Source organism: Panicum virgatum, chromosome 6K (genome assembly GCF_016808335.1).
Source record: "Panicum virgatum strain AP13 chromosome 6K, P.virgatum_v5, whole genome shotgun sequence".
In the NCBI taxonomy this organism is placed as follows: domain Eukaryota; kingdom Viridiplantae; phylum Streptophyta; class Magnoliopsida; order Poales; family Poaceae; genus Panicum; species Panicum virgatum.
Window position 1 is genome coordinate 32427677 of NC_053141.1, and position 25280 is coordinate 32452956.

At 43.1% G+C, this 25280-nt stretch overlaps 4 protein-coding genes across 7 annotated transcripts; 3 read left to right on the forward strand and 1 right to left on the reverse strand.

Moving 5' to 3' along the window:
• The first annotated feature begins 3486 nt into the window (after nucleotides 1-3486).
• LOC120712230 (transcription factor WRKY19-like) lies at nucleotides 3487-4925 on the forward strand. The gene has a single exon (XM_039997978.1). It carries the CDS (start codon nucleotides 3669-3671, stop codon nucleotides 4659-4661), a length of 993 nt encoding a protein of 330 aa, XP_039853912.1. The 5' UTR covers nucleotides 3487-3668; the 3' UTR covers nucleotides 4662-4925.
• A 160-nt stretch (nucleotides 4926-5085) lies between these two features.
• LOC120712231 (cytochrome B5-like protein) lies at nucleotides 5086-7945 on the reverse strand. 4 transcript variants are annotated; one of them, XM_039997980.1, is made up of 6 exons: nucleotides 7732-7945; nucleotides 6981-7085; nucleotides 6864-6898; nucleotides 6623-6700; nucleotides 6419-6510; nucleotides 5086-5499 (listed from the first exon to the last, which is right to left on the reverse strand). In XM_039997980.1, the coding sequence occupies exons 2-6, from the start codon at nucleotides 7060-7062 to the stop codon at nucleotides 5430-5432; spliced, it is 357 nt and encodes a 118-aa protein (XP_039853914.1). In that variant the 5' UTR covers nucleotides 7063-7085; nucleotides 7732-7945; the 3' UTR covers nucleotides 5086-5429. The 4 variants fall into 4 exon arrangements, with proteins under 4 accessions (XP_039853914.1, XP_039853916.1, XP_039853913.1 ...); XM_039997982.1 differs by having other exon boundaries at nucleotides 6981-7069; nucleotides 7732-7932; XM_039997979.1 differs by having other exon boundaries at nucleotides 6981-7109; nucleotides 7732-7932.
• Nucleotides 7946-9950: 2005 nt separating this feature from the next.
• LOC120712233 (hydroxyproline O-galactosyltransferase HPGT1-like) lies at nucleotides 9951-15413 on the forward strand. The gene is made up of 12 exons (XM_039997983.1): nucleotides 9951-10347; nucleotides 10876-10939; nucleotides 11039-11088; nucleotides 11297-11490; nucleotides 12215-12278; nucleotides 12351-12423; nucleotides 12763-12886; nucleotides 13492-13579; nucleotides 13690-13740; nucleotides 13859-13930; nucleotides 14064-14176; nucleotides 14985-15413. Exons 1-12 carry the CDS (start codon nucleotides 10223-10225, stop codon nucleotides 15005-15007), a joined length of 1041 nt encoding a protein of 346 aa, XP_039853917.1. The 5' UTR covers nucleotides 9951-10222; the 3' UTR covers nucleotides 15008-15413.
• Nucleotides 15414-18964: 3551 nt separating this feature from the next.
• Nucleotides 18965-23669, forward strand: LOC120712234 (mitochondrial carrier protein MTM1-like). Its single transcript, XM_039997984.1, has 11 exons — nucleotides 18965-19385; nucleotides 19507-19581; nucleotides 20674-20802; nucleotides 20913-20972; nucleotides 21329-21499; nucleotides 21618-21711; nucleotides 21875-21966; nucleotides 22060-22209; nucleotides 22366-22424; nucleotides 22938-23082; nucleotides 23113-23669. Exons 1-10 carry the CDS (start codon nucleotides 19149-19151, stop codon nucleotides 23065-23067), a joined length of 1197 nt encoding a protein of 398 aa, XP_039853918.1. The 5' UTR covers nucleotides 18965-19148; the 3' UTR covers nucleotides 23068-23082; nucleotides 23113-23669.
• The last annotated feature ends 1611 nt before the right edge of the window (nucleotides 23670-25280 follow it).

Here is a 25280-nt window from a genome sequence, read left to right on the forward strand (position 1 = left end):
TTTACATGCCTTTGCTTATCATATTGAACTGATGGCTTGCGACGGACACCACAACACCCGGCAACCTCCTCCCCTAACCCCGGCCTAACCACCATCGCAGGCTCAAGGTTGAAGAAGAACAATGCGTGGGTCCAAGGGAACCTCCCTTCTGTGATAGCTTGCGCGCCGGTAGCGTGCGAGGAATAGATCCCCCTGCCGGGCCACTGCCACACCGCTTCATGAAACAAGTTTCTAGCATTTCTAAAGCTTACCATTTCGCTCCAATTCTACCATACGATTCTCCCTCCCTCCTGGTTACTGTCCGAGCTGAGCTGCCAAGTTGACACGGAGGAGAAGCTCTAATCTGATGAAGCACACACAACAATCTCACATACTAAAAAGATGTACCACTGTGTAGCGTTTAAGTGGTGTGCAAACATGCTAAATGACCATTTACGTGAACAATACTTTCCAAATAATATGTTGACAAAATATATGGAATTGCCTTTGTGTGCATGCTTGACGACATAATAAAAAGAAATAACTTTATATAGTCACATCAAGGTCATCCAATATGGTCTTAAGGCATGAATATATACATTAGGATTATATAGTGCAAGAATAACTTACACTCTTGTTCTATCACCATAAAAACAGTGGCTAAGCACCATCACAGGGCGCGGCAAAGCCGCGCCTGGTTTCTAGTCAAGTTAGTGATGACCTTTGAACAAACAAAGCGGTGCTTAACTACCAACGTGGAGCCCCCTCTCTCAGTGACGTCGCTAGGCTCTGTCCTGGTGACGTCAAATGGGCACGCGCGCCCTTGTGTTTTTTTGTTTATTCCGACGACGCGCAAAGAGGCTTGAAGATTCCTCGTGTACACGTCGGCCGGTCGCCGGTCAAGCTTCCACGTATTTCTTGTCTGATTTCTCCACTCCCAAACTCTGACCATCACTTCACTACCCATCTCATCCCTCACCACTTCACTAAAATATTTAGCAACAATCATCCCACTCTCACTGTCAATCCCAGGCCCTACTCTCTTGATATATAGAATCACTTTATTTTGGTCAAGAAAGATTGGTTTATTAGGCTTTTTTTTTCTATGTGCTTCTTTTTGACAGGGTAGAATCCACACACATACATGGCTGCCGAAAATACAAAAAAAAAAAGGTTTCCAGCAAAAAAGGTGAAGGTGCACGCGCTCGAGTCTTAGAGATGCGTCACACAATTTTATTCCATTGGGTCATTTAAATTTCAATGTATTAAATTCTTGAAAAAACACGAGCACCCTGTAAATGCGTCCCTTTCACAGAACCTTAAGCTGGCGAATTCATAGACCTAAGTTCTCAATTTCACAAAAGATACGTAATCCAAATAAATATAGAATGAGAGAACACAAACCAACAGCTAGTAGTACTAGGAATTAATCCCGCGTGGTTGAGAACAACTTGTGGCAAACCAAAAAGTGGTCAAACTAAGACCCAAAGTGCACCAAAGTGAAATTTAATCTCCACCATAACAACTCGAGTCACAACAATTGGACCAGAATTAGACCGCTGTGGTACCTGCTGTTCTCACTCTCACGGTCTCACCAACCAACCAACCAAGCCCTGCCTGCAGCTGCAGCCAAGATTGTACCCTGACGTCCTACAGTGAACCCCCAGCAACAGCACAGCAGAAAACAAAACAGAAAAAAAGGCAAATAAAGAAAGAAATCCAAAAGGAAATTTATAATACGAGTGTACTTTCTGATAGAGCTCCCTCACTTGGCAGGGGGGGAAAAAAAGAGGGCATTCAGGGCAAGTTAGGGAGGTTTGAACCGGTCAGGATTTTGACTTTGAACCCTCACTTGGCTTGCAGCTGCAGCCTTGTCTGTCTGCCCGGATGAGTGAGAGAGAGAGGAGAAGAGAGAGAGGGAGGGATTAGCAAAGACCGTGGAACGGGTCCAAGATTCTGCTGGTTGTGTTGTGGTGGTGGTGCGGCGTGTCCGCCTGGTAGCGGTAGTGGATCCAACATTGCTGAGCCCAACCCGGGACGGGTCCGGTTGGTCCAACGGTCAAACAACACTGGCAAACTCGAGTCAAACCGCCAAAGTGCAGGTTGGACTGACGATTAGAGATTAAACATCGCCTGGCTGTTTCCCAAACGGAGAGGATCTTTGAGCAAGACACGTCGCTTTCCTGATTGAGGAGGACTTGCAGCGGTCACGTATTGTAAAAAAAAAAATTAAAAAAAAGAGGAAGAGTACGGGCCAATGAGATACATTCTAGAAGCCAAGAAGCAGCTGTAGCTGCTTAACGAAGTACGGCGCTCCTCCAACAACTTAGAGATTAGACAGTTGATTGTATGTGTACACTCAACTCATGTTGTAGAGTTTGCTGTTTTTATTCAAGATACATATAGTGCAGTAACAAAGATGGGAAGAGTAAGCTTAACAAGAGTTATTTTAGGTGTTTCAGACAATGTGAGCAGTTCGTTGGTCCAGATCCAATAATCCACAATCAAAGGTATCCAGCAAATGTACTTAAGTTCACAACCGCAGTCTACAACAGCTTTTTCCAGAGTTCACAACCGACAACAGTTTTTTTCACAGCCACAACCCAATCAAATTACCCTAAGTTCTGCAGTAATGTGCTAGGTACTAAGGTTGAATAGTGAGAAGATAATGTTAAGTTGAATAGTGAGAAGATAATGTTGGATGTAACTTGACCTGAGAGAGGAGGACAAGTTAACAAGTTAAAACGATATGCTTACGGCATTCATTCAATAATTCAATAATTTATGACATTCGGTTAGAACAAACCATGGACCGAAAAAGAATGGTTGAGTTGCTAGCGTTTGCAAGTTTTTATATTCCACAGGCACCTAGGAAACACTGTTAAAACACCCTTGACTTAACATGATTAGCCTTTGCCTCTTCAAAGGGGGAGAAGCAGCAGGACTTAGAAGCATCAACTTAGGCAAATGCAACCTCCATATTAACGTTTGCTCTCATTGTTCTCTTTTGCTCGACTCCTCTTGCTTGGCGATCGCTCTTAACATGATCCACTTGTTGTTGGCGACTCAGTTTTCATATGTGATGGGTTTGGAAAGGACAGTTAGAGTGTTCAGTGTTCACTAAAGAAGTGTAGATCATAGATGCATCTGAGAGTGGCACACCCCGTTTTCAAACTTGAAATTCAAATGTGTGGGACAATTCAAATTCGAATTCAAATACAAGAGTGCGATGCCCCTTGTCATGAAGTAGGAACAGAGCATATAGCAGAGCAAACAGCAAAGCCAATGATACTAGAAGAACTTTCTCTAGACCGGATGGATTGGATGGCGGGAAGCAGGACCCGACCCGGCACGGCGGCAGCCAATCACGGGGGCGGTCTCCCCGATCCGGGCCGGTCAAAGAAATCATCGCCTTCCCCTCGTCGCCTCGCCTCGCCTCGCCTCACTTCACTTGAAATTCCTCCCCGGCGACGCGCTTCCCCTCTCCCTCACCTCACTATAAGAAGCCCCGCTTCCCTCCACCCCTCTCACCACCAGGCACCACTCGCCTTCTCATCGTCAAGCGATCCCCGATCCGCGACCCGATCGCCAGCAAGCTCACACTCGGCGCTTCCTGCGGCAACGGTTTCCCCTCCGGCGCCGACGAACGGCGAGCCTCGGTTCTTGCAGTGCAGCAGCGGCTTGCAGCAATGGCGGAGGCAGGGGAGAGCGGCGGGCGGGCGCGGCTGGTCTCGGAGCTGGTCCGCGTGCAGGACCTGGTGCACCGGCTGGAGCTGCAGCTGCGCGCGCCCGCGGACGCCGCGTCCGTCGACCTCTGCCGCCAACTCATCCACCAGATCGTCGCGCTCACCGACCGCTCCATCGGGATGGCCCGCTGCTCCCCGGACCTCGCCGCCGCCGCCGCGCAGCAGCAGCAGCAGCCGCTGTCCGGCGCGCCCAGCCCCCTGAGCGACGCCGGCTCCGACCACCACCAGCCGTTCCTCCGGGCCAGCCCCAAGAAGCGCAAGGCCACGGCGCGCTGGACCAACCAGCAGGTGCGCGTCAGCGCCGCCGGCGCCGGCGCCGAGGGCCCCGCCGACGACGGCCACAGCTGGCGCAAGTACGGCCAGAAGGACATCCTCGGCGCCAAGCACCCGCGCGCCTACTACCGCTGCACCCACCGCAACTCGCAGAACTGCCCGGCCACCAAGCAGGTGCAGCGAACCGACGACGATCCCAGCCTCTTCGACGTCGTCTACCACGGCGACCACACCTGCCGGCCCTCCGCCGCGCCCACCAGGAGGACGCCGCACAACCCGCACGCGCAGGCCGCGCTGCAGGGCCTCGCCGCCCGCCTCACGGTGACCACGGACGACGCGATCGCCGCCGCCGCCGCGCTCCCGCCGATGACGCCCGAGCCCGACAGCTGCCCGCCGCGGGGCGCGTCGTCGCCGTGGTCGCTGGCCTCGCCAGTCGGCTCCGACTCCAACGGCTGCGCGCAGGCCGTGTCGCCATGCCCCGTGCCCGGGTACGCGGCCTGGGGCTCCCACGGCGACCTCCAGGAGGTGGTCTCGGCGTGCGCCGCCGTGTCCGACCTACAGGGACTGCCGGCGCTGGACAGCGAGTTCATGCCGCTCGAGTGCTTCGCGTTCGACCAGAGCTTCGACATGGGCGGCGTAATGCCGAGCCTCTTCTATCCATGAGGAGAACAAGACTAGAGCCCTGTCCATGTCTCCATGACAGGAGGGAAGAGCAGAGGAGCCTCCTCTTCCTAACAACTGTGCAGTAGCAGAAAAGCAGCAGAGCTTTTAGAGTATCTGAATAGCATCTCTTTGTTTTTGTTTCACTCCCCTTCGTTTTGTTTTCACTATCCTCCACTTGTTGGTTGGATTTGTTGATTTCAGTCAGCAAGAGAAAAGGAATCAGAATTTACTTATGGAATGTTTTTTTTCTAAATCCCAAAAAAATTACCATCTCTTGATATGAACTCACTCTGTAGCCTGTACAAACACAAAATCCTCAAATCAGAAAACTTGTTCAACTACGACCGAGTGAAATCAAGCTTGCAACGTTCCCAACATCTCATCCCTTCTGATTCCAGATACAATCACAGGAAATAGGTTCCAATTAACTAAAACAGTTACGAGAAATGGGATCTGGTTAACCAAAACAGTTACGAATTGGTTTCTGATTAATCTAAACAATTGCAATTTTTTCAGAATTCCTGTTTAAGATCTTAAATGTACAAACACAACAAGCAATTGTCGGATGACGCTGACATTGTTCCAGCACAAGAAATGAAGTTACATCGCAAAGCTGAGGGCAGCCCTGATCACGAGTGCAGAACAGTTTGACTCTGACATATCACACCTGGACCTTGACAAGGCTGAAAACATGGCTACCATATATATAGCTTCTCATAAACTGATGCCAGGAAAATTCCATGAAATCAATACAATCTACCCTCAATTTCATGAATCCTTCAACTGTCCGATACAGAAATCCTCGATAATATCGAAGACTCTAGTGCCGTGCTGTGGTCTGCAGGTCAAGAAGGAAGAATGTCATGGAACAGAGGATGAAAGCAGCAAAGAACCAGATATTGATTTCATTCAAGCAGAAGCATGAAAGTGACATCAGGGAAGATATATTTATGGTGTATTCCAGTTCAGAGAAAGAAAAAAAAGACAAGAAAGACATGCATCATCAATATCATTGTTTCAGTTCCAGATTTATTTTGCAGTTAGTGGTGGACCATGGTAGGTTTGCGAAAAACCAAAGTACCTCATTGGCAGAAGCAAATACAGCACAATATAATCTGGACACCTCAGTGGGAGTTTTCAAAACACAAACAGATTTGAGCCAATTCATCGGTCTAGTCTAATTTAACCTGAATTCTACTCAAGCACATAGGAACCAAAACATGAGAAGGCTTGCAAATTTCCTAGGGGAGCATATAACAGAGCATCTGAGAATTTTGTCGCCGTACATGTGCATCAGGCAAACCATGGAGTTCATTGCGAAATAGCATTACTTTAGAAGATACTAGCAGTAACAATTACTGGATGGGCAACATAGGAAATAAAATTCCTGGCCATCTATGCCTAGTAGGACAGCAGTACTGTCACTGTATTTTCTTCGTTTTTCCTTTAGAATGTTCGTAGTAGATGTAGTAGAAACAGAACTAAAATTACAATGCTAGGTCCTCATTACTTTGGTCCATCATATCAACACAATTTTAAGATGGCAAATATTTAGAGGCCATAGCACTCCTGGAAAGAAGCTAGTAAAAATCATACATGAATAATCTTAATCTCATTAGTAAAAGGCACACCATGTAAAAATCTGGATGCACTATAAAAATAACTATTTCTAATTATCGAAGAAAAACCCATGGAAGGCACTGAACCACTGAAAGAACATGCTATGAAGTATAGCAAGGAATTAGGAAGTTACAAACCCAAAAAAGCCTTCTGTGGAATCACCACCAGCATTAGTTAGAATGGCATCTCCGCCAGGATGTTCCTCCACATAAGGAGTGACATCATAGACCTGGTTCAAAGACCAAAGACAAATTTAGAAGAGAGAAATATGTGAACCTTCTTATTTCAAGTATAGCGCATTGAATAGGGACAAACTGAGGTGGAAACTGCATTTATACAACCTTGTCTTTGATGATGATCCAACAATCCTTCCTTGTGTTATGTTCAGAGATCTCTTCCTTTGTATACCTCTTAGATGTCTGAATGTACAAAGACAGAAAAATAAGAAAAATCCATTTCTTCAAACTTTGAAAAATATTATGAGTATTATACTGCACATCTGGACAGGGGGGGGATGCATTGTAGCATGTATCAGTAGGCTAAAAAAACTAGCCAACTAAAAATGAAATATGAACAGCTTACCATTCCATCTACTGAATCAGTTCCCTTTGATTTACCTGCAATCAAAAAGTTAATCAGATCTAACAAGGTCAACCTGCTACTACTAGAATCACAAGCAATTAACGCTGCAGCCTGTACCTTTGTTTTGGGACTTCGGGATCACAAAGAGAGCTCCTAGTGCCAAAAGAATGACAAGAGAGATGATGATAATAACGTCCATCTTGGTCCTTCGGAATTACAGAACTTTACAGCCACAAAAATAATGTGCTATACTTAAAAAAAAAAGTCAACTGAAATCAGGGCCAAAAGGACGAATGCAGATTAACTAAAAATTAGGTGTGGACTTTCAGTTAGTAATGATGATAGCTAATGTAACGTCCTTGTTGAAGAACAGCAAAATAATAACTCAAGATGCATATGCCAGCAAGCAGCACAATGAAATGGCAATTCCATAAAATGCATTGAACTACTGACAGAACATATCACAGTGGGGGGCCTCCCTCGCTGTGTTTACAGGTTCAAAAAAAAAAAACTGACAGAACATACTACAGAAGCGACCCGTGCCGCGACGGAGCTCGCGGCCCGCGGCGGGGCTCGGCTGCTCCGGCCCGGGCTCGACGGAGCGCACGGCTGCCGCCCGGTGCTAGCTAACCAATCGATCGTCACGACTCTCCGACCCAGTGCCCACTACATAATTCTTAGCGGCATTGCAGCGGCCGCGGCGGGGATGGGATTCAGTCGAAGCAAATCCCATGCCGCACGCGAATCCGCAAAGTGAATTGATTCTAATTTTGGAGCAACCACCCCAATCCCACAAAGAGGGATCCTGAGTGCAGAGAGCAGCATGAGCAACCCATCCAAGCGAGGCTTAGGGATGGGGATTCCTTACCAGCGGCAGAAGAGGTCGATCCAGGTGGTTCGACGGATCGCCGCTCCGGCGCAGTTCACGGGGTCGACGAGGGCGGCGGCGGCGGGAGAGCGGGAGGGGAAGGCGAGCCTGATCTGAAGAGCTCACTAGAGCCGGCCGCTGGGGAAGAGAGTGACACTGGCAGGACGGCCGCGGGGCGAGTCATGTTTGGCCACGAGAAACACGCCGAGCAGACCTCGCCTCTCTCAATTATTCCTGCAAAATAAAAATGGACTTAGGTAAATAAAATATTAGAGACAGGTTAAGAGAATAAGACTAGCAACCTACCTTCTGGTTAGGAGGTTTGAAAATGTAACATCTTTGAGATGTCTTTTTTTTTAGACCAAACATCTTTGAGATATCTTGAAGAACTCTTTTGACATACTCCCTCCTTTCTAAATTATAGATTATTTTAGCAAATTTAGTTATAAATTTTATTATGGATCTAGTTATACACTATGTCTGGATATATAGATTTTGCTAAAGTGGCCTACAGTTTGGAATAGAAAGGAACACAACTTAGCTAAAATAAATAGGTAAAAGTCTAAATTACTCCTCTCAACTATAGCTAAAGTCTAGATAATCTCCTAAACTGTAACTTAGTTCATTTTACCCCTCAAACTACTCCCTCCATACCAAAAAAAACCTGACGTTTAGGACAGCGAAACGGTCTCCGAAACACAACTTTGACTTCTTATTCCTCTAAAAATATTTATCAAAAAGTGATATATGTATACTTTCATAAAAGTATTTTTCAAGACAAATCTATTCATATAATTTTTACATTTTCAAACTCGACAACTTGAGAGTTATTCATGATTTATATTCTCAAGGTTTGACTTAAACCTTGTCCTAAACGTGAAGTTTTTTAAGTACGGAGGGAATATACCATTTGGTTCAAATTACCCCCTCATGTAATTTTTCTTTTTCATTTCTCCATGCATAGGTGGAGTTTTAAGTTGAAATTTTATAACACAGTAGTACACACCATAATACATATTATAAAAATAAATCATAATTTTTTATCACTATTTTGATAGCTTAGGATATTTAATAATAAATTAATCATTGGAGTTCAAAGTTATATGAAAACTAATGGGGAAAAATTACAAAACTTTTTCTAAATATGCATTATGATGTCCACTACTACTCTGTAAAAATTGAAATTAAAATTCAACATGTGTATGGAGAAAAAAAAGATAAACTATGTTATAGGGTAAAATAAACTAAATGATATAGTTTAGGGGTAAATTGAACCAAGTTATAGTTTAGGGGGTTATCTAGACTTTGGCTATAGTTGAAGGGAGTAAATTGAGCTTTTTTCAAATAAAAATTAGATCAATTGGAGTAATGATTTTTATTAGCTTAAAGATTACTATCATGTGTATAATTTTTCATTTTAGGACAATACAATTTGTGTTTGTACCTTCATTCATAATGATTGATGATTAGGACAAACTAGCGAGTTTAGTATAAACTAATCAATTTAAGCATTCTATTTCTATATTAAAAAACGGATGAATGAAGTATGATATACTATAAGTAGACTAAATTTCATCGCTAATTCATATATTAAGACTAGTCAAATTTATTCCGGAATTGAAAGTATGTACATTATTCGTGAATCATTGTTCCATCAACTCGTAAAAAGTAATATGCATGTACAACACCTAAATTATAATGGCCGGTGTACAAATATAGTACGAGAAGTACATACACGCCATGTCAATTAATCGAATAATGTACTAGCTTATAATTTATTGTAGAATGAATTTTTTCGGATCTATCTATAGTACAATTAAAATTTTATTCACCTAACTAGAATACACAATGTTGTAAGTTTATTAGAAATATCTGCACTTTATTATAAATATTATTTACTCTTGCAATAGGTGTATCTCTAACTATTTTTATACTACCACACACCTCTTGCAATAGGAGTATATTCTTATAGACAAACACTGTTAGTACCTAAAATGTTTTGTGTTTGGAAATTCACATTTTATTTTTTATTAATGATATATATTTAGTTATTTTCAAGGTGAGCATTAAAATCTCACCATTATATAAGTAGCAAAATATAGTAGTAATAAATGAGATAGTGAGCACCGTATCATTTTCGAGTCGAGGTTACTATTTTTGTCCCTCTCTCACAGCTCCTCTGCAGACAAAATACTCGCATAAAATCTCTGTCGTCTCCTTCATAGGGTTCTCCATCCAAATTCCAAATCGCTGCAAGCGAAAAACCACCGAAACCGTTCGTAACGCACCAACCGGCCGCGGGCTCCTCCACCGCGCCCCCAGCAACTCCCACCCGCGGCGGGTTCTAGAACCTTCCAGAACCCAGGGCTTCCGGGGGACTGGTGGAAGCGGCGCGGAGATCTCTGCGGCGCGGCCCATGGCGGGCCCGTGCTGAGGGCGGCGCGCGCCGGCGTGCGGGATCCGTGGGGAGGGCGGCGCGCTCGAGATCCCGATGCAGATCCGGGAGGGGCCTGGGCGGCGGCCGGCGCCGTCCGCCGTCGGGGCGCTGCGGTCGCCGATGTCTGCCATGATGCTCGCCATGGTCGCCACCATGGCCTCCTTCTACGTCGCCGGCCGGTGAGTCCGCCGTCCCGCCCGCTCGCCGCATTAGTCTCCTCTCGTCGAAATGCTCGCTTGCTGTGGTTCTTGTCACGAATTGTTTGGCTGGCGTGTGTTGCGATCGCCGGCGGGGGAAGCCTAGATCCCAGTAGTGCACTGGCGGGAGAAATGCTTGGGTTGCACTGCGTAGGGTGATCTTGCTGGGAAAAGTTTGATCCAACCAAATGCGCATTCGAGAATTACCACTGAAGTATTCAATCCTTTAGCGGAATCCAGTGTATGCTCGAATTTTGTTGCGAAGCTAGTGCTTGTTTTTTGCAGCTTTCCGATCTTGCAGTGTTGCAGTTCATGCCTGGAGTATTCCTTTTTCTGCTATTTTTGAATGCTAACTTAGTTATTGGGCATCTTAGTTTGATCTGGTTGCTACACCGACTGAAAAACTAAACTAGAGAACCTTTTCTGTTCGTTTGTACAAACGGTTCATGTTTTGGCCTTTTACTGTTTGTAGAGCAGTAGAGGAAAATTTATTGACTTCTGGAATTTCAGATTGTGGCAGGATGCTCAGAACAGAGTTTACCTCATTAAAGAGCTCGACAGACGAACAGGCCAGGTAGGCACCTGCGATCTGGCCCTTATGTTCTCTACTGCAACTATCCACATGTGCTGCTGAGTTAAGAGCCCCATTAACTGTCTTGTGTATATGATTCAGGGGCAGTCGGCTATATCTGTGGATGATACCTTGAAGGTTGTTGCATGCAGGTAATTCTTAGTTTCTAACCTTTGAGGTCATAGTAATATGTCGATATTGCCTTTCAATGTACAATCTAACAATTTTTTCTATGCGTTTGGAAGTATGAATTTTTAATGTTTGGTGATAAATTAGAGACGGTGCTCCAAACATGCAGAATTTGTTATGGTATGAGAATTTTGGAGATGAAGTAATTGATTCTGTGTAATCATTTTTTAGGCAGCAAGGGAAGAGGTTGGCATCACTTGAGATGGAGCTGGCTGCAGCAAAGCATGAAGGATTTGTGGGGAAATACACCCCTGAGACAAATGGAACTCATTCTAGAAAGAAGCCACTGATTGTTATTGGAATAATGAGTAGCTTCGGCCGGAAAAACTACCGTGATGCTGTCAGGAAATCATGGCTTCCAACAGGTACATCTTTACACTTGCATTTTATTATGTCTACCTTTTTGGTATTCTGACATGCTCTCATATTACAATTTGTAATTCCATAAAAGACAGTAGTGATACCTAGATTTGGAAATTCAGTTCTAATAGTTGTGTTAGAAAGTTCTTATGGTGCTTTAGAATAAGAACGCTTGCTTCTACCATCAGATAGATTACATTTAGACAAAAGTTTATTTATGCCAATTATTGGAATGTCTGCCAATGTATTTGTCCATTGGTGTATCTGCCTGAAAAACTCACACTCAGGACTTGCACTAAATTTAGATGCTATATAGTGTTCTGCACAAAGGCAGATACGTGTGCATAAGTTGTTTGTTTTGAGTATTGTGTAGAGACCTAACAGTGAAAATTGGTAAAGTAGTATAAATCGTATTCTGAAGATTGGCCATCACAGTATGGAAGACTTGGATGCAGAGCTTCTTGTTGTGAAATTATCAAATTAATATCATTTGACCTTATCCTTTTGGCATTCATAGGTAGTGGAGTGAGTTTACAAACAAATGATGTAGTTCTCATTATTCTCGTGATGAAGTACTATGATTGTGGTACCGTTTGTTTAAACTAATGTTTTTGGATTACTTCTGTCGAAGAATGCAGATTTAATGTTTGTTCTACTATTTTTTCTTTGGGAACTGTTGTGTAGAATATTATCACTTACCTATGAGATTTAATTTACTTCTCTGTACAGGTTCAATGCTGAAGAAACTAGAAGAAGAAAAAGGCATTGTAGTGCGTTTCATAGTTGGAAGAAGGTATTGGATATTCATTGCCCTACTGGAATGAACATATGAAGTCTAGATATTTGACAGTTCTCGTACATGTAGTGCAAATCGAGGAGATACATTTGATAGGGAGATTGATGACGAAAATAGGAGCACCAAGGATTTCTTGATCTTGGTAAGCCTGATTTAACAATTGAATCTGTAATACTAAGTCGATGGATCTCAATGATACCTTCTCTTTTTTGTGCTCATTAAGCTGTCGTTAATGTTAAATGAAGATTTCATATGTTCTTGTTTTTCTTGTTTTATGTGCATTATGTGCTGTTTGAAATACCTGACTTACATAGTAATTTGCTACAATTCATTCCGAATTTTTTAGTACCAAAGATTTGATATAATGGAAAATTGATGTTAAGTTTAGGGTTGTGATAATAATAATAACAACAAGACTACTTTTATTTTAGCTTAGCCCGTTGATCTGTTTTTTGTTCTTGACTACTAAATGGCATTGCAGGATGATCATATAGAGTCTGATGAAGAACTCCCTAAGAAGACAAAAAGCTTCTTTGCTAATGCCGCAGAGACATTTGATGCAGCATTTTACGCTAAGGTCAATGATGATATATACATAAATGTTGGTATGTGCCATCTGCCCATCTATTAAATTTAAGCTGCTTTGTATTGCTTGCATTTTTATTTGATAGGGTATAATTTTGTAGGATCTATACTACTTCGTGTTCCAAATACTTGTTTTATCCGAGTATCATCCCTAAGATTTGGCTCTTGTTTTCAACACGCACCAATATATGCCAGTGAAATCATTGAGACTGTTTTTCAACACTACTAGTTGTCACCATCCAACATTTCAGAAAACATGGTCAAAACAGATTGAAACTAGTCAAGCTTTATCTCGCAAATATGGAATTATAAGTTCTAACTTCTCTTGGAATGTCTGGAAATCAACGCTGTGTAACGAGATTTCCAAAAGGCTATACATTTTCCTGGTTTTGCTTGCGACATGATGACTACTAGTCTTTTGAACTTCACATGCCTATAAAAATGCTCAGCATGTTGTAGAGTATTGGATTGCCTCTGGCGCCATTGCTTGTAGCCTTGTGTAGATGTGGTATCGAAATATTTACAGGATCTAACTTAAACATGGAATAACATGTTGTGTAGATGTGGTATCGAAATATTTACAGGATCTAAATTAAACATGGAATAACATGTTTTGTTTCTGCAGATACTTTGAGTGCAATGCTTGAAACTCACTGGGACAAACCCCGTGTCTATATAGGCTGTATGAAATCTGGCGAAGTTTTTTCTGACTCGTGAGTGTCTATAACAATTCCTTTTCAGAAGTTGATAGTCCTTTTTTTTGTCTGTTTGGAGTTCTGTATTGTTGTTTGACAAATTAATCTAAGTGCTTCCTTTAAAACAGAACCCACAAATGGTATGAACCAGACTGGTGGAAATTTGGTGATGGGAAATCGTAAGTATGCTTGTCTTAGCTATATTAGCTCTCCTATTACATGTATTGTATGTACTAGATTTGACATGCAAATCAATTACTGCTGTGACTCATCTATTTCTATTTATCAAAATAATAGGTACTTCCGACATGCTTCTGGTGAAATGTTTGTCATATCGAGGGCTGTAGCTCAGTTCATTTCTATAAACAGGTTGCAACCTTATATTGTGCATAAATTCTAGATCCATCTCCAACAAAGATCTGAAAAGCAGGCATAAAAATGTTCTAATATAGTAATATGTAATATCTTTAATACTTCTGATGGATCCTTTTTTACGATGTAGGTCTGTTCTCCGGACATATGCCCATGATGATGTTAGTGTAGGATCGTGGATGATTGGGCTTGCTGTGAAGCATGTAAATGAAGCTAAATTGTGCTGTTCATCATGGCCCTCAGGTTTGTCTGCTACACATGTGACATCTATTGACCTTGATATTGGTTCCTTTCTGTTGATATGTTTATCAGATTTTCCTGATTTCTGAACCATGTATGGGACAGTCATTGTGTTTGTGAGTACTTAAACTGCAAGGTTGACATGAGCAGAGAAATTACATAGTTTCCTTGAAGTTTCTTGGAAGAGAAGCGCAAGATAAATAGAACTATAAGCTGTTTCAAAATTATATACCTTGTAGTTGCTACAACTATGACCAAGATTTGTCATGGAGCTAATGTCTTAGAATACTAAAGCTAAAACTTGTGCTTCAGCATATATTCTGGATTACAAATTCCCATGATGAATGGGCTAGAGCTAGCCGTTTGTGATCAGCTGAGATATCCCTTCTCACAAAGCTGTCTATATACCATAGAAGGTTTGCCAAATTGTGGTTTGCTTATGTTTTGGACACTGGGCAATGATTTCAAGGCTTAGCAGAAAACAGAGTGGACAAAACAGCTGGCTGTTTTCAAGTTTGCATGGGCACTGATCTTCCACAATAGTCTTCAGGTTAGGGCCCTGGTTAGATTCTAAATCTGGGGCCAATCAGTACGACATGTGGCTTGTTAACTTTATTTAACTGAAAGAATGGTGGATAATAAATGATAGCCAAAGGCAGTGAAGATTAGATGTTTGAGATTGGGGATACGTATGGCTTCGATCTGCTATTTTTTTGTGTACAGTTTGTGTATTTACTTAGTTGAATTGATTGGTGGTCATTTCACCCGAAACTCCAGATATTTTAAGTTGCTAACTAAAATTGTTTTGCAGGTGCAATGTGTTCGGCCCTTTGATGAACAACGATTGCTGAGAAAGAATTTTGCAAACAGCGTGTTAGGCTCATTAGTGTGGTGGACGATACATACAGTATACGGAGAAGAGATGGGATCGGCATGGAGAAAAAAAATGTTTTCCTTCTGCCACTTTTTTGTGGCATCCTTTGGACGAAGCTTGTGCCAGTTCATACCAAATCAGATACCTTGTTTTTTTCCAAAGGAAAGGTCTTGCATATTTTCTTTGCAAGACCGCAATACTAGAATCATGAGTGAGTTCTAACTAAAACCACCTGCAGATTGTATCCTTGTTTTGCTTGCCATTTGTAGATGCCCACCCTTACCATTCTTTCGCTGACAGACACTGCCATTTTGGAGTGACAGAAATGAATAGCAATTCAGGAAATTATTTTTGCTCCGTAGAATACATGTCATGTGTCTTTGTTACCATGGGCGTGAATTTTGATACATACATAAGGCATTGTTTGTTTTTAGGACTTTTTTTAAGTTCCTGTCGCATCAAAAGGAATCTTAATATTTTGGAGTGCCAAATAAAATTTGTTTATAATTTTTTTTGACAGCTGGGTCCTAATTCGCGAGACGAATCTAATGAGTCTAATTAATTCATAATTTGTTACAGTGATGCTACAGTAATTATCCACTAATTATGGATTAATATACTTCATTAGATTCATCTCGCAGTTTACCCCAAGGGTTCTACAGTTAGTTTTATAATTAACTTTTATTTAATACTTTTAAATATTAAGATTCTCTTTGATGTGATATGGACTAAAGTTTAGCCCCTGAAACCAAACACCTCTAAGAATACCCTTTTGAAGTCAAGCATATGTCATGAACAACTGTACCGTTTGGAGACTGTTGCATGGAAGTCTTGCATATCTTTAAATGCTTGGAGACCAATATTTTTCTCAGCCCCGAGACCCTGGCTTATTATTCGATATTTTTTTAAAGAATAGTGGAACACGTTTAACAGACAAGTAGAAAAGTTGAAGGTCCTGCTCAAACCACGAGCTATTCCCCACGCTTGTTGAAATCATACTATTTCTTGCAGATTTTTTTTTGGAAAAATTCTATAAAATCCCAAACCTGGCACAAGTTGATGAGGATCCGAAAAACTTAACGGGCGAGGGCATTTTAGTTTTTTTCAGGTTACAACGAAATAGACGAAGGCATTTTAGTTTTTTTTTCCCGTTGGTCTAGTATTTTTTGGCTGCTGACAGTTGCAGAGTGGCGTCATGTTAATGAGTTGACCTGTGATGCACAATAACGGGCCCAATACTCTGGTTTGTTGTGCAAGAAAGCTTCCTGTTCTCTCATTAATCATCTTGGTTCCCATTTGTCAATTTTTTTTTTGTCTCTAGTGTGAAGACGTCGCTGCTGCAACGGAATTGGTTATGACTGGGCATGATTAGGTGATTCATTAACACTAATAGAACCAAAGGATTATTTTGGTTCCCAAATACATCTAGAAAATCTTTAATACATGATTCTGACTTTACATGTACTATATACAAGGGGCCATTTGGGAACATGCTTCCATCTGCACAATTCATTGAACGTTTGTGATAGATTTATGTGCTTATTTGGGGATAAGCTAAAGGAAACAAAAGGCATATTATAATGCCAGGGCTATCAAATACTTCTACAACATGCAAACAAGGTATGCAATGAAAAATATATGAATAGTAAACACACAATGATCATGAAGGAATAATCTAATACTACTAGATAGGTCGTGGGATTCCAAACATATGAAGCGAGGATTGTGCTAGAGAAAAGAAAAACAACTGCTTGAATTTTTAATAAAAATAGGATGTTCTGTCAATGTATGTTAAAATATTAAATTCATGTAATGTCTGATCATATGTACTAGTTGCAGGACGTGCAACTCAAAACCGGCTGTAAGCTAGCAGCTGTTGTTGTGGCTAGCTGCTATATGCTTTTTTGAGGGAAACACACAACAAGGAAGGCCCTTGCTGTAAATTTATTATAAGTAAAAACAAAAGTAAAGGAATACTTACAGAGCAGCTATAAAAGCTGTGATAGAGCTAAAGAAAAGAATAGAAAGAGAAAACAGACTGTGTACTATACAAGTATAATTGACTAAATTCTTGAATTGACCTATTCTAAGAAAGGTGTCTTGAGAGTTTGAGTGAACCTAGGTGCCTGTAAAAGCATTGATCAATGAAGTTGCTCTTCCAATTGTCAATTGTGGGTGGCCGGTTATCAAAGATAAAACCATTCCTTTGCTTCCAGATGCACCGGATTGAGATGATAAAGAACTCCATGAAAAACTACTTATGGAAACTGATTTTTGAGGCTCACGGCATATCATAAAAAGGCAGTAGATAATTTCATTGCAGACCAATCCTCTGCCAACATTCTTTACTGAATGGACATCCAAAGAAGAGGTGATATGCAGTTTCTTCGGTATTACTAGAGCACAACACACAATTATAGTTTGAATCTTTAATGGTGAAAATTTTCCACTTGAGGATATTTCTAGTATTTATAGTCTGTGCATTAGTGACAACCAGGTAAATATCCTCAGTTTGTTGCACTAGCTGTTATAGGCCTCATTCTGGGCTGATCAGCCGCGGTTCGTGCTCCTTTTAGCCCCCTTCTCTCATTCCCGCTTCTCGCTCCAGTCCAGCCGGTTATTGCCATCGAACAGACTAATAGTTAATGGTTCTAATTACTCCGATAGTTAGTTTAACAAAAATTATTAGTTACTCCACTAATATTGCTAGCTAATAACATGCTAGATCTAAATATCATGATAAGAAAAAGAAGTACACGCAATGTAACCAACTCCAAATTCAAAGATGAGTAAAAAAACTCCAAATTCAAAGAGAAACAACTACAAATTCAAAGACCTTTCTGTCCAAAAAAGTCCCCTCCCCACGAGAAAAACAGCCTCCAAATTCAAAGATGGAGGATGAGCACGACCCCTCCCCATATGACTGGGCAAATTACCCGATACCCGAAGTCTGAACCCGAGAAACCCGAACCCGAATCCGAAAAACCCGAGCCCGAAAAGCCCGAACACTACTTCGGGTAGTAAGCCACGGTACCCGAAATTATTACGGGTAAATCGGGTTTAGGAGCCCGGTACCCGAACACCCGAACAAACCCGAATATCCAATTAGCCCACATATTTACTCGGCTTCGGGGTTCATCCATCCATCTCCGTCCCGTCTCCCGAGCCTTCCTCTTGTGCGTCCCGCCCTCTCCCCCTTCTCTCTCTCTCGATCCCGACCTTAGCGCCGCCGCTCCCACCCCCTGCCTCTGGCGCCGCTCCCGGCGGCTGCACTCCCGGCGGCTGCGCTCTAGAGCGCCGTCCGCCCTCGGCCCCCGCCACCCCCCTACCACCACCCGCACAGAGGTTGCGAGGCCGCCGCTGGTGGCCACAGCGCCGCCAGTGCCGCGAGGCTGCCGCTCCGCCGTCGCCGGCTCCGATTCGCCAGGCACAACCACAATTTTCGAGTCCCGCTCCCGTGACGGCGCATCTCGACTCCGACCCTTTGCTGCCCAGCTTCCTACGCCCCCGCATGCGCCCGGGTCCGCGCCGTCGCCGAGTGCCATGCCGCCGTCCGTGATGGAGCCATGGAGGTCGACAGGGACCTCGACATGTTCGTCAAGGTGCTCCACATCGACACCACCTGCGATGGAGGTCGATGGCGACGTATGTGACGGCACTCTAATTTTGGTTGATGCAGATCTGGGTGGAGTTTATCGAGTATTTCGGACATACCCGAATCCGAACCCGAAATTTCGAGTACCCAAATTGTCGGATATCAATTTTTTTAAGACAAATTTCGAGTTTGAGTTTTGAAAACCCAAAATTTGGAAAATCCGACCCGAAATTTTCGGGTTACCGCATGCCCACCCATACCCCCCGCGAGAAAAACCTAAACGCCGCAAGTGCCGCCGGCCCTCGCAGGACTTCTCTAGAAAGCGACCCACACCAAAGCCTCCGTGTCTCCCCTCCCCTCCGCCTCCTCTACTCCAGGAGCCGCCGCCTCCTAGAGGGAGAGAGAGAGAGAGGGAAGGGAGGACGCCGCAGCCGCAGCCGCCACCCCCGCCGCTCGCCTACCCCTGATCGAGCCGGGCTAGGGTCCCCGCACACCAGGCCGGCGCCATGGCGGGCTGCTCCAGGGGCTCCCTCCCCACCTGGATGACCGCCGCCTCCTCGCGGGTCGACCTCACCGGCGGCGCCGTATCGCCGTCGCATCAGGGTTCCCCCTCCCCGTCCCCCTCGGGCCCCGAGCCGGCCGCGGGGGCGGACCAGGAGCTCGGGATGTTCGAGCGCGCGCTCTCCGCCGCCGGCGCCGCCTTCGTCTCCGCCATCATCGTCAACCCCCTCGACGTCGCCAAGGTCGGTCGTCCACCCGGGCACCCCCCTCCCTCTCCCTCTCCCCCAAGCTCCCCCGTCTTGGGCGAGCGTTCCTCGCGCCAGGTTTGGTGGCTAAACGCGTATCGTGTTTTCTCGGATGCAGACGAGGTTGCAGGCGCAGGCGGCGGGGGTGCTGTACCATTACCCTCCCCAGGTGGCGGCGCTCGGCCCGGATGCGGTGAGGAGCTCGATCTCATTCTGCGTCGCGTGTGGGGCGGGATTTGGTGGTGGCTGGCTCGGTTCCTGAGCTCGGATTTGAGTGCGGGTGATCCAATCGTGTGCGGGTTTTATGCGTTTGGTGGTGATTAGGTTAGGGTAGAATGCCAAATGGCGCTATTGGTTCTGGATGTGTTTGTGCAGTTTCGGTATGATCATTGTTGGATCGGTTGAGCCAGTGATGTGATCCAAATGTTTGCCTTGATGCTCACCCTTGATTTTCGTGTTGCTTTTTGCTTGTTTGGGGGAATAAGTAAGTAGATTCCGGGTCATGGTTATGATTTCATTCGTGGGTTCAAGGGCAATCAAATGCTGGCTTGGTTTGTGTTTGTGCTTGTGATCAGCTGCCTCCTTTACGAACATGAATCGGCTGCACTGCATATGTTCTTCTCAGTTCATTTCCTTAAACTGCTTGTTTAAAATACATGTATAGATGATTCGTTATGGGTGTTCAGTGGGTACACGTTTGTATGTTGTAGCTTTACCAACCTGAATCAGTTGCATTGCATGGGTCTTCTGAGTTTGTTTACTTAAACTGCTTGCTCAACAAGCAGGCATGGTTCGTTAGGGGTGTTTGGCGATCGCTCAATGTGAGATTTGGTTACATTATGTTGGTTTTTGGCAGATGGGCTATTGCGTTATAAGATCGCTGTGTAGTCCAACTGTACTGCCGATTAATAGATGTAAGCTTGTGATCTTTGGATGCAACCAATTTTATAACTTGTATGTGCAGATAACCAAATTTTTGAAGTTGGTGAGATGATGGCTCATTGATCGAAGCCTTTGCTGTATCCTGATGAAAACGTAGGGTTGTCTTGTGCATCCTTCCTTAGTTTAAGGAATATGGACAAGTAAAAAAAATGTTGAATACCTGATCATGATTTTAATGAAAAACTGTGATGTGCTTTGTATTATAGAAAGCTTCCATTGATATAAAGGCTTTTGGTGCATGGTGTCATTAGTCAACAGGCTGATGCCTTTTTTATGCGTTTGACCCACAAATTCATGTCATAGACTTGTCAGAATAACTGATGACGTGTTTCAATGTTTCCAGATCCTTTCTGAATTCAGATGTTCTCCGTCATGCACTCGTGGTCTCATATTCGGAAGCGAGCCTGTTTGCCCTCCTGATTGCTTCCAGTACAAGGGAACACTTGATGTATTCTTGAAAGTAGTTAGACAGGTAATTCAGTGTCAATTCTTTTTGTTAGTATCTCTCGTTTAAATAAAGTAAGTGGCAATATATGGTGGCCACATAAGACTCGCAACGGTGCTAAGCTGGTTATTTTTCAGGAGGGATTCGGTAGATTGTGGAGAGGAACAAATGCAGGCTTGGCATTAGCTGTACCAACTGTGAGTTTTTTTTTACATTCAATTGTGATGGTCAGTACCTTCTGTTTAAAACTTTGAAACATTCAATGCTGTTTCAGATGTGTGTGGACCATCTTTTAGTTTCAGTTTGTCCCATTTGAATTATTCATTTCATTTGCAGTAGATTTGAATATAGTTTAGTCCATTTTATGCTTATTTTATGTAGTTGGATAATTCATTTTTGTAGCTGGAAGCATTTGTGGTTAATTTGTACTTTCGAATAATACTTTGTATTTTTAAATAATTCCAATGCTGTAAATGAAGCCCATGGCACAGTATAATGTTCTAAATCCATGTTATTTTGGGTGTACCCTGTTAATTTTCTCGATCATAAACAGGTTGGAATATACTTGCCTTGCTATGATATATTCCGCAACTGGATTGAGGATTTCACAAGAAGTAATGCTCCAGGATTGACAGCATATGCCCCGCTAGTAGCAGGATCAGTTGCACGTTCATTAGCATGTATTGCTTGTTCCCCAATTGAGCTAGCAAGGACACGTATGCAGGTACACCTCCATCTAGAGTGTTTTATAGGCTTTCGCATGCAATCCATCCATCTCAGATCATTGTTTCTGGGCACAAATTATTCCTGTGTATCAAATGGTCACTACTCTGTGGTAACAGGCCTATAAAGAATTTCGCCCTGGCGTAAAGCCTCCTGGAATGTGGAAAACCTTGGTTGGTGTTCTCTCGCCACTTGCAAGTTCGAGTCAGAGTGGTATGTTGGTTTATCTGTTTCTGTGACTAGTAAATTATCCTTTTAATTGTATGGCATGTTAGCATCTACATGCCATCTATTTTCATTTTGGGAGCTGCCAAATTCTCAAATTTTTACCTTAATTCTAACTGCTTAATTGTTCTGATTGTGAATGTTGCAACAGTACAAAACTACCGTGTTCTGTGGACTGGGGTGGGCGCACAACTTGCTCGGGATGTTCCTTTCTCTGGTATATGCTGGTCAACTCTTGAGCCCGTAAGTGTCTGTTCTGTGCATTGGAGACTGTATTGGCTGCATTCCTGCCACACTTGCATGGCATGCATCTCACATTGCTTACACCATGTGTAGATTCGAAGAAAACTGCTTGGTCTTGTTGGAGAAGAAGGCAATGCAGCTAGTGTATTGGGAGCAAATTTTGCTGCCGGCTTTGTAGCAGGCAGTCTTGCTGCTGGTGCTACATGCCCTCTGGATGTTGCAAAAACAAGGAGACAGATAGAGGTTTGTGTACTATTGAATGCTCTTTATATTAGTGCCCCATTTATTTTCATCTGCTGCCTGTTTTGTATGTGGCATACTTGCATTACTTCATTGCTGCCTATTGTCATTTCTTGTTTCTCATTCCATTTTTTGTTATTTCCTGTTTTTTAAATTCAGAAGGATACTGAGAAGGCAATGAGAATGACTACACGGCAAACATTAACTGAGATATGGAGGTAAGGAAACACCTCATCCCCACAAAGTAAAGTAGCATTTTGGATGGACTATATTTGTTATTTTGGTTGGGTTGTTTTTTGAGTTTTGAACCCAAGATATTGGTTTGGTCAGTTGGGCATAGGTTGGTGGAGCTATGCTTTCCCATGGTGCTGATGGCATCCTAATAGTCACTACCGAGTCTTGCCTTTTCAGTGTCAATTTATGTTCACCTCAGGTATATGAGCTGTAGCTGACCTGAGCCTTGAATTCTTTGAAACTGTTATCAAAACCCAATTTTGTTTTGATACACAAAAATCTGTGTAGTGCTTGCAGAGCCTACTCATGTCTTTGCTTCATTTTCGAGGGCCTATGCCCATTAGAATTGATCAGATGCTAACTAAATTGTTTATGCATAATTCCATGATTTTATCCTGGCACTAGTCTATAGTAGAATAGAATAAGAAAAGACTGTCCACAATATGGTAGTCGATTTTGCTGCTTGTTTGTATTAATTATTTATTTTCCTGGGGCAGGTCTGCAGGTGTGAAAGGTTTGTTCACTGGGGTTGGCCCACGCGTGGCTCGTGCTGGTCCATCAGTTGGCATTGTGGTTTCCTTTTACGAGGTTGTCAAGTATGCTCTCCATCAAAGGAACGCCTCATGATCCATATTTGTCGAGAAGACTGAACTCTCTTGACTCTGTAAAAACAAGACATACCTCTCCCTAGAAAGTACCTCTGGTTACTCCAGGGCTCCAAGCATCGGACGGCAGGGCTAGGTGTCACTTGGAAAGATCAGAGTACTCAGCATCGCACACTCAACAAAGGCTTTTTCATGGACGCAGTCCATTTCAGCCTGATACCATCTCAGTTTTGATTTGGTGGAGCCGGCTCCAGTTTTGTCTCGCAGGGGGCTTTGGACCATCGTCGAAGCTTATGTTATGTTCTGGACGGAGCTGGAGCTGCTTTGATTAACTTAGGTAGACCCTGTAATTGGAGGTGTAGTCAGGTTGATGCTGATCAATAATACCACCAAAACTACAGAAGAAATTTTGCATGTTTTAGTCTGAAAAAAGAGCTTTCCTGTCACGTGACTAGATCAGCTTTTAAACAGGCTTGTAGTTGCTGCCTTATTTGTTTTTTTTTTAAAATTCTACGTGCACCGACCGTGGATCAACATGTTTTATTGGTTTCCGAGCTTTAATAGCTGTGGCATGCGGCACTGTTACTCGTACTGGTTTCGTAACTTTGGTACTTGTATTTGGCATTTGGAGTGCAGCTTAGTACCTTACAATTAACCATGTGACAAGTATCTACGGAAATGATGATAGAGATACTTTTCATGGGATTGATCTATATTTATACCAAGTCTCGCTTTGGCCATTACAAATGGTTGCCCGCCCTCCTACGGTGGCTGGTATATCCCCAGCGGCCAGGACCCTTGGTTCCATGCATTCTACCAGCGCCTGTCACACTAGGCCAGACTTGAGCTTGGGAGGCGTCTGGAATGCACAGCACATGTTTCGTTGTCCTGTGCATCGAGTTGTTTTTCATTGCACGCGTCGCTGGATTCAGCAGCAGTGCACGACTTGTTCGTCAAGGGTTTGATGACAATATGTGGAATTGATAGGCAATCACATAAGCCTTAGCAGATAGCAACATGTCTGTTTTCGGATGAGATGAGATAGGGATATGAGAGCTGGTGTATGGTATCATCTGAAATTAATTAAGCTTCCTATTCAAAAAGAAAAGGAAAAACATGATGGGAGATTGAGGAGGGATGGCCCATGGCAGCATGCTGCCAGACCAACGAATAATCCTCCACTCGTTATAGGTGCTCAACATATGGTAACCATAGAAGAAGTTTTCTGTATCTATCAAATTTCTGGCGCATGATTCCTTCTTCCAATCAGGTTTGGCTTTCAGCTGCGCTTTGAGGTGCCTATTTTTTTTTTTTTTGAGTTTTCCTACTTGATGAAGCCAAGTATAATGTCAATTTCATCATAAGTTGCGGTAGCAGAGCACACGAACCTTTACGGAGCAGGCATACATGCCTTCAAGATTCAAGATCAGGGCAACGAAGGGTACTTACAGTTGTGCAAATTATGTGTGCTAGTAAGCACAATTGATAAAGCTATGAGCACAATAGATCGTAACTTGTACTTGCATTGCTTATTGAGGACGTCCCTTTTGTTTTTGTTTGTCTCCCTTAGCGTTAGTACGATCGACTACAGCTACAAGCACTCCATGATATGAAATTTCTTCCAAATTCCCAAATTGTAATGGACTTGACACATATGAAGGAATTATATGGAATTGGCATGCTTTTTGTCACAAAGATGAGACAATTAGGCACTTGTTTTTCAAATGCAGTTCTGCCTATGCAGTATGTTCTATCATTCATGTGGCTTCAGGTTTATCACAACCGCGTAGTGTGGCTAGTATGTTTGGATCTTGGCTCTCGGGTCTTAGTAATAACCTAAAACTGCTGCATTACTATTTACTAGGGGCGGCGGCTACTTGCTGGTACTTATGGTTATACGATTTGGTTTTTGAAAAAAAAATATTCTTCTCCTTTACAGGTTATCTACTCAGTCGTACACCGGGGCTGTTTAGTTCTCAAAAAATTTCCTACACTACCCGTCACATCGAATCTTTGGACACATGCATGGAGCATTAAATGGAGTCGAAAAAAATAACTAATTACACAGTCTAACTGATTAGCACAAGATGAATCTTTTAAGCCTAATTAGTCCATGATTGGACATTATTTGTCAAGTAACAACGAAATGTGTTACAATATCAAAACCCAAACTTTTTTACCAACTAAACACACCCTGGATTAGTATCTGAGCTATCATCCAGATGCCAGCTTCGC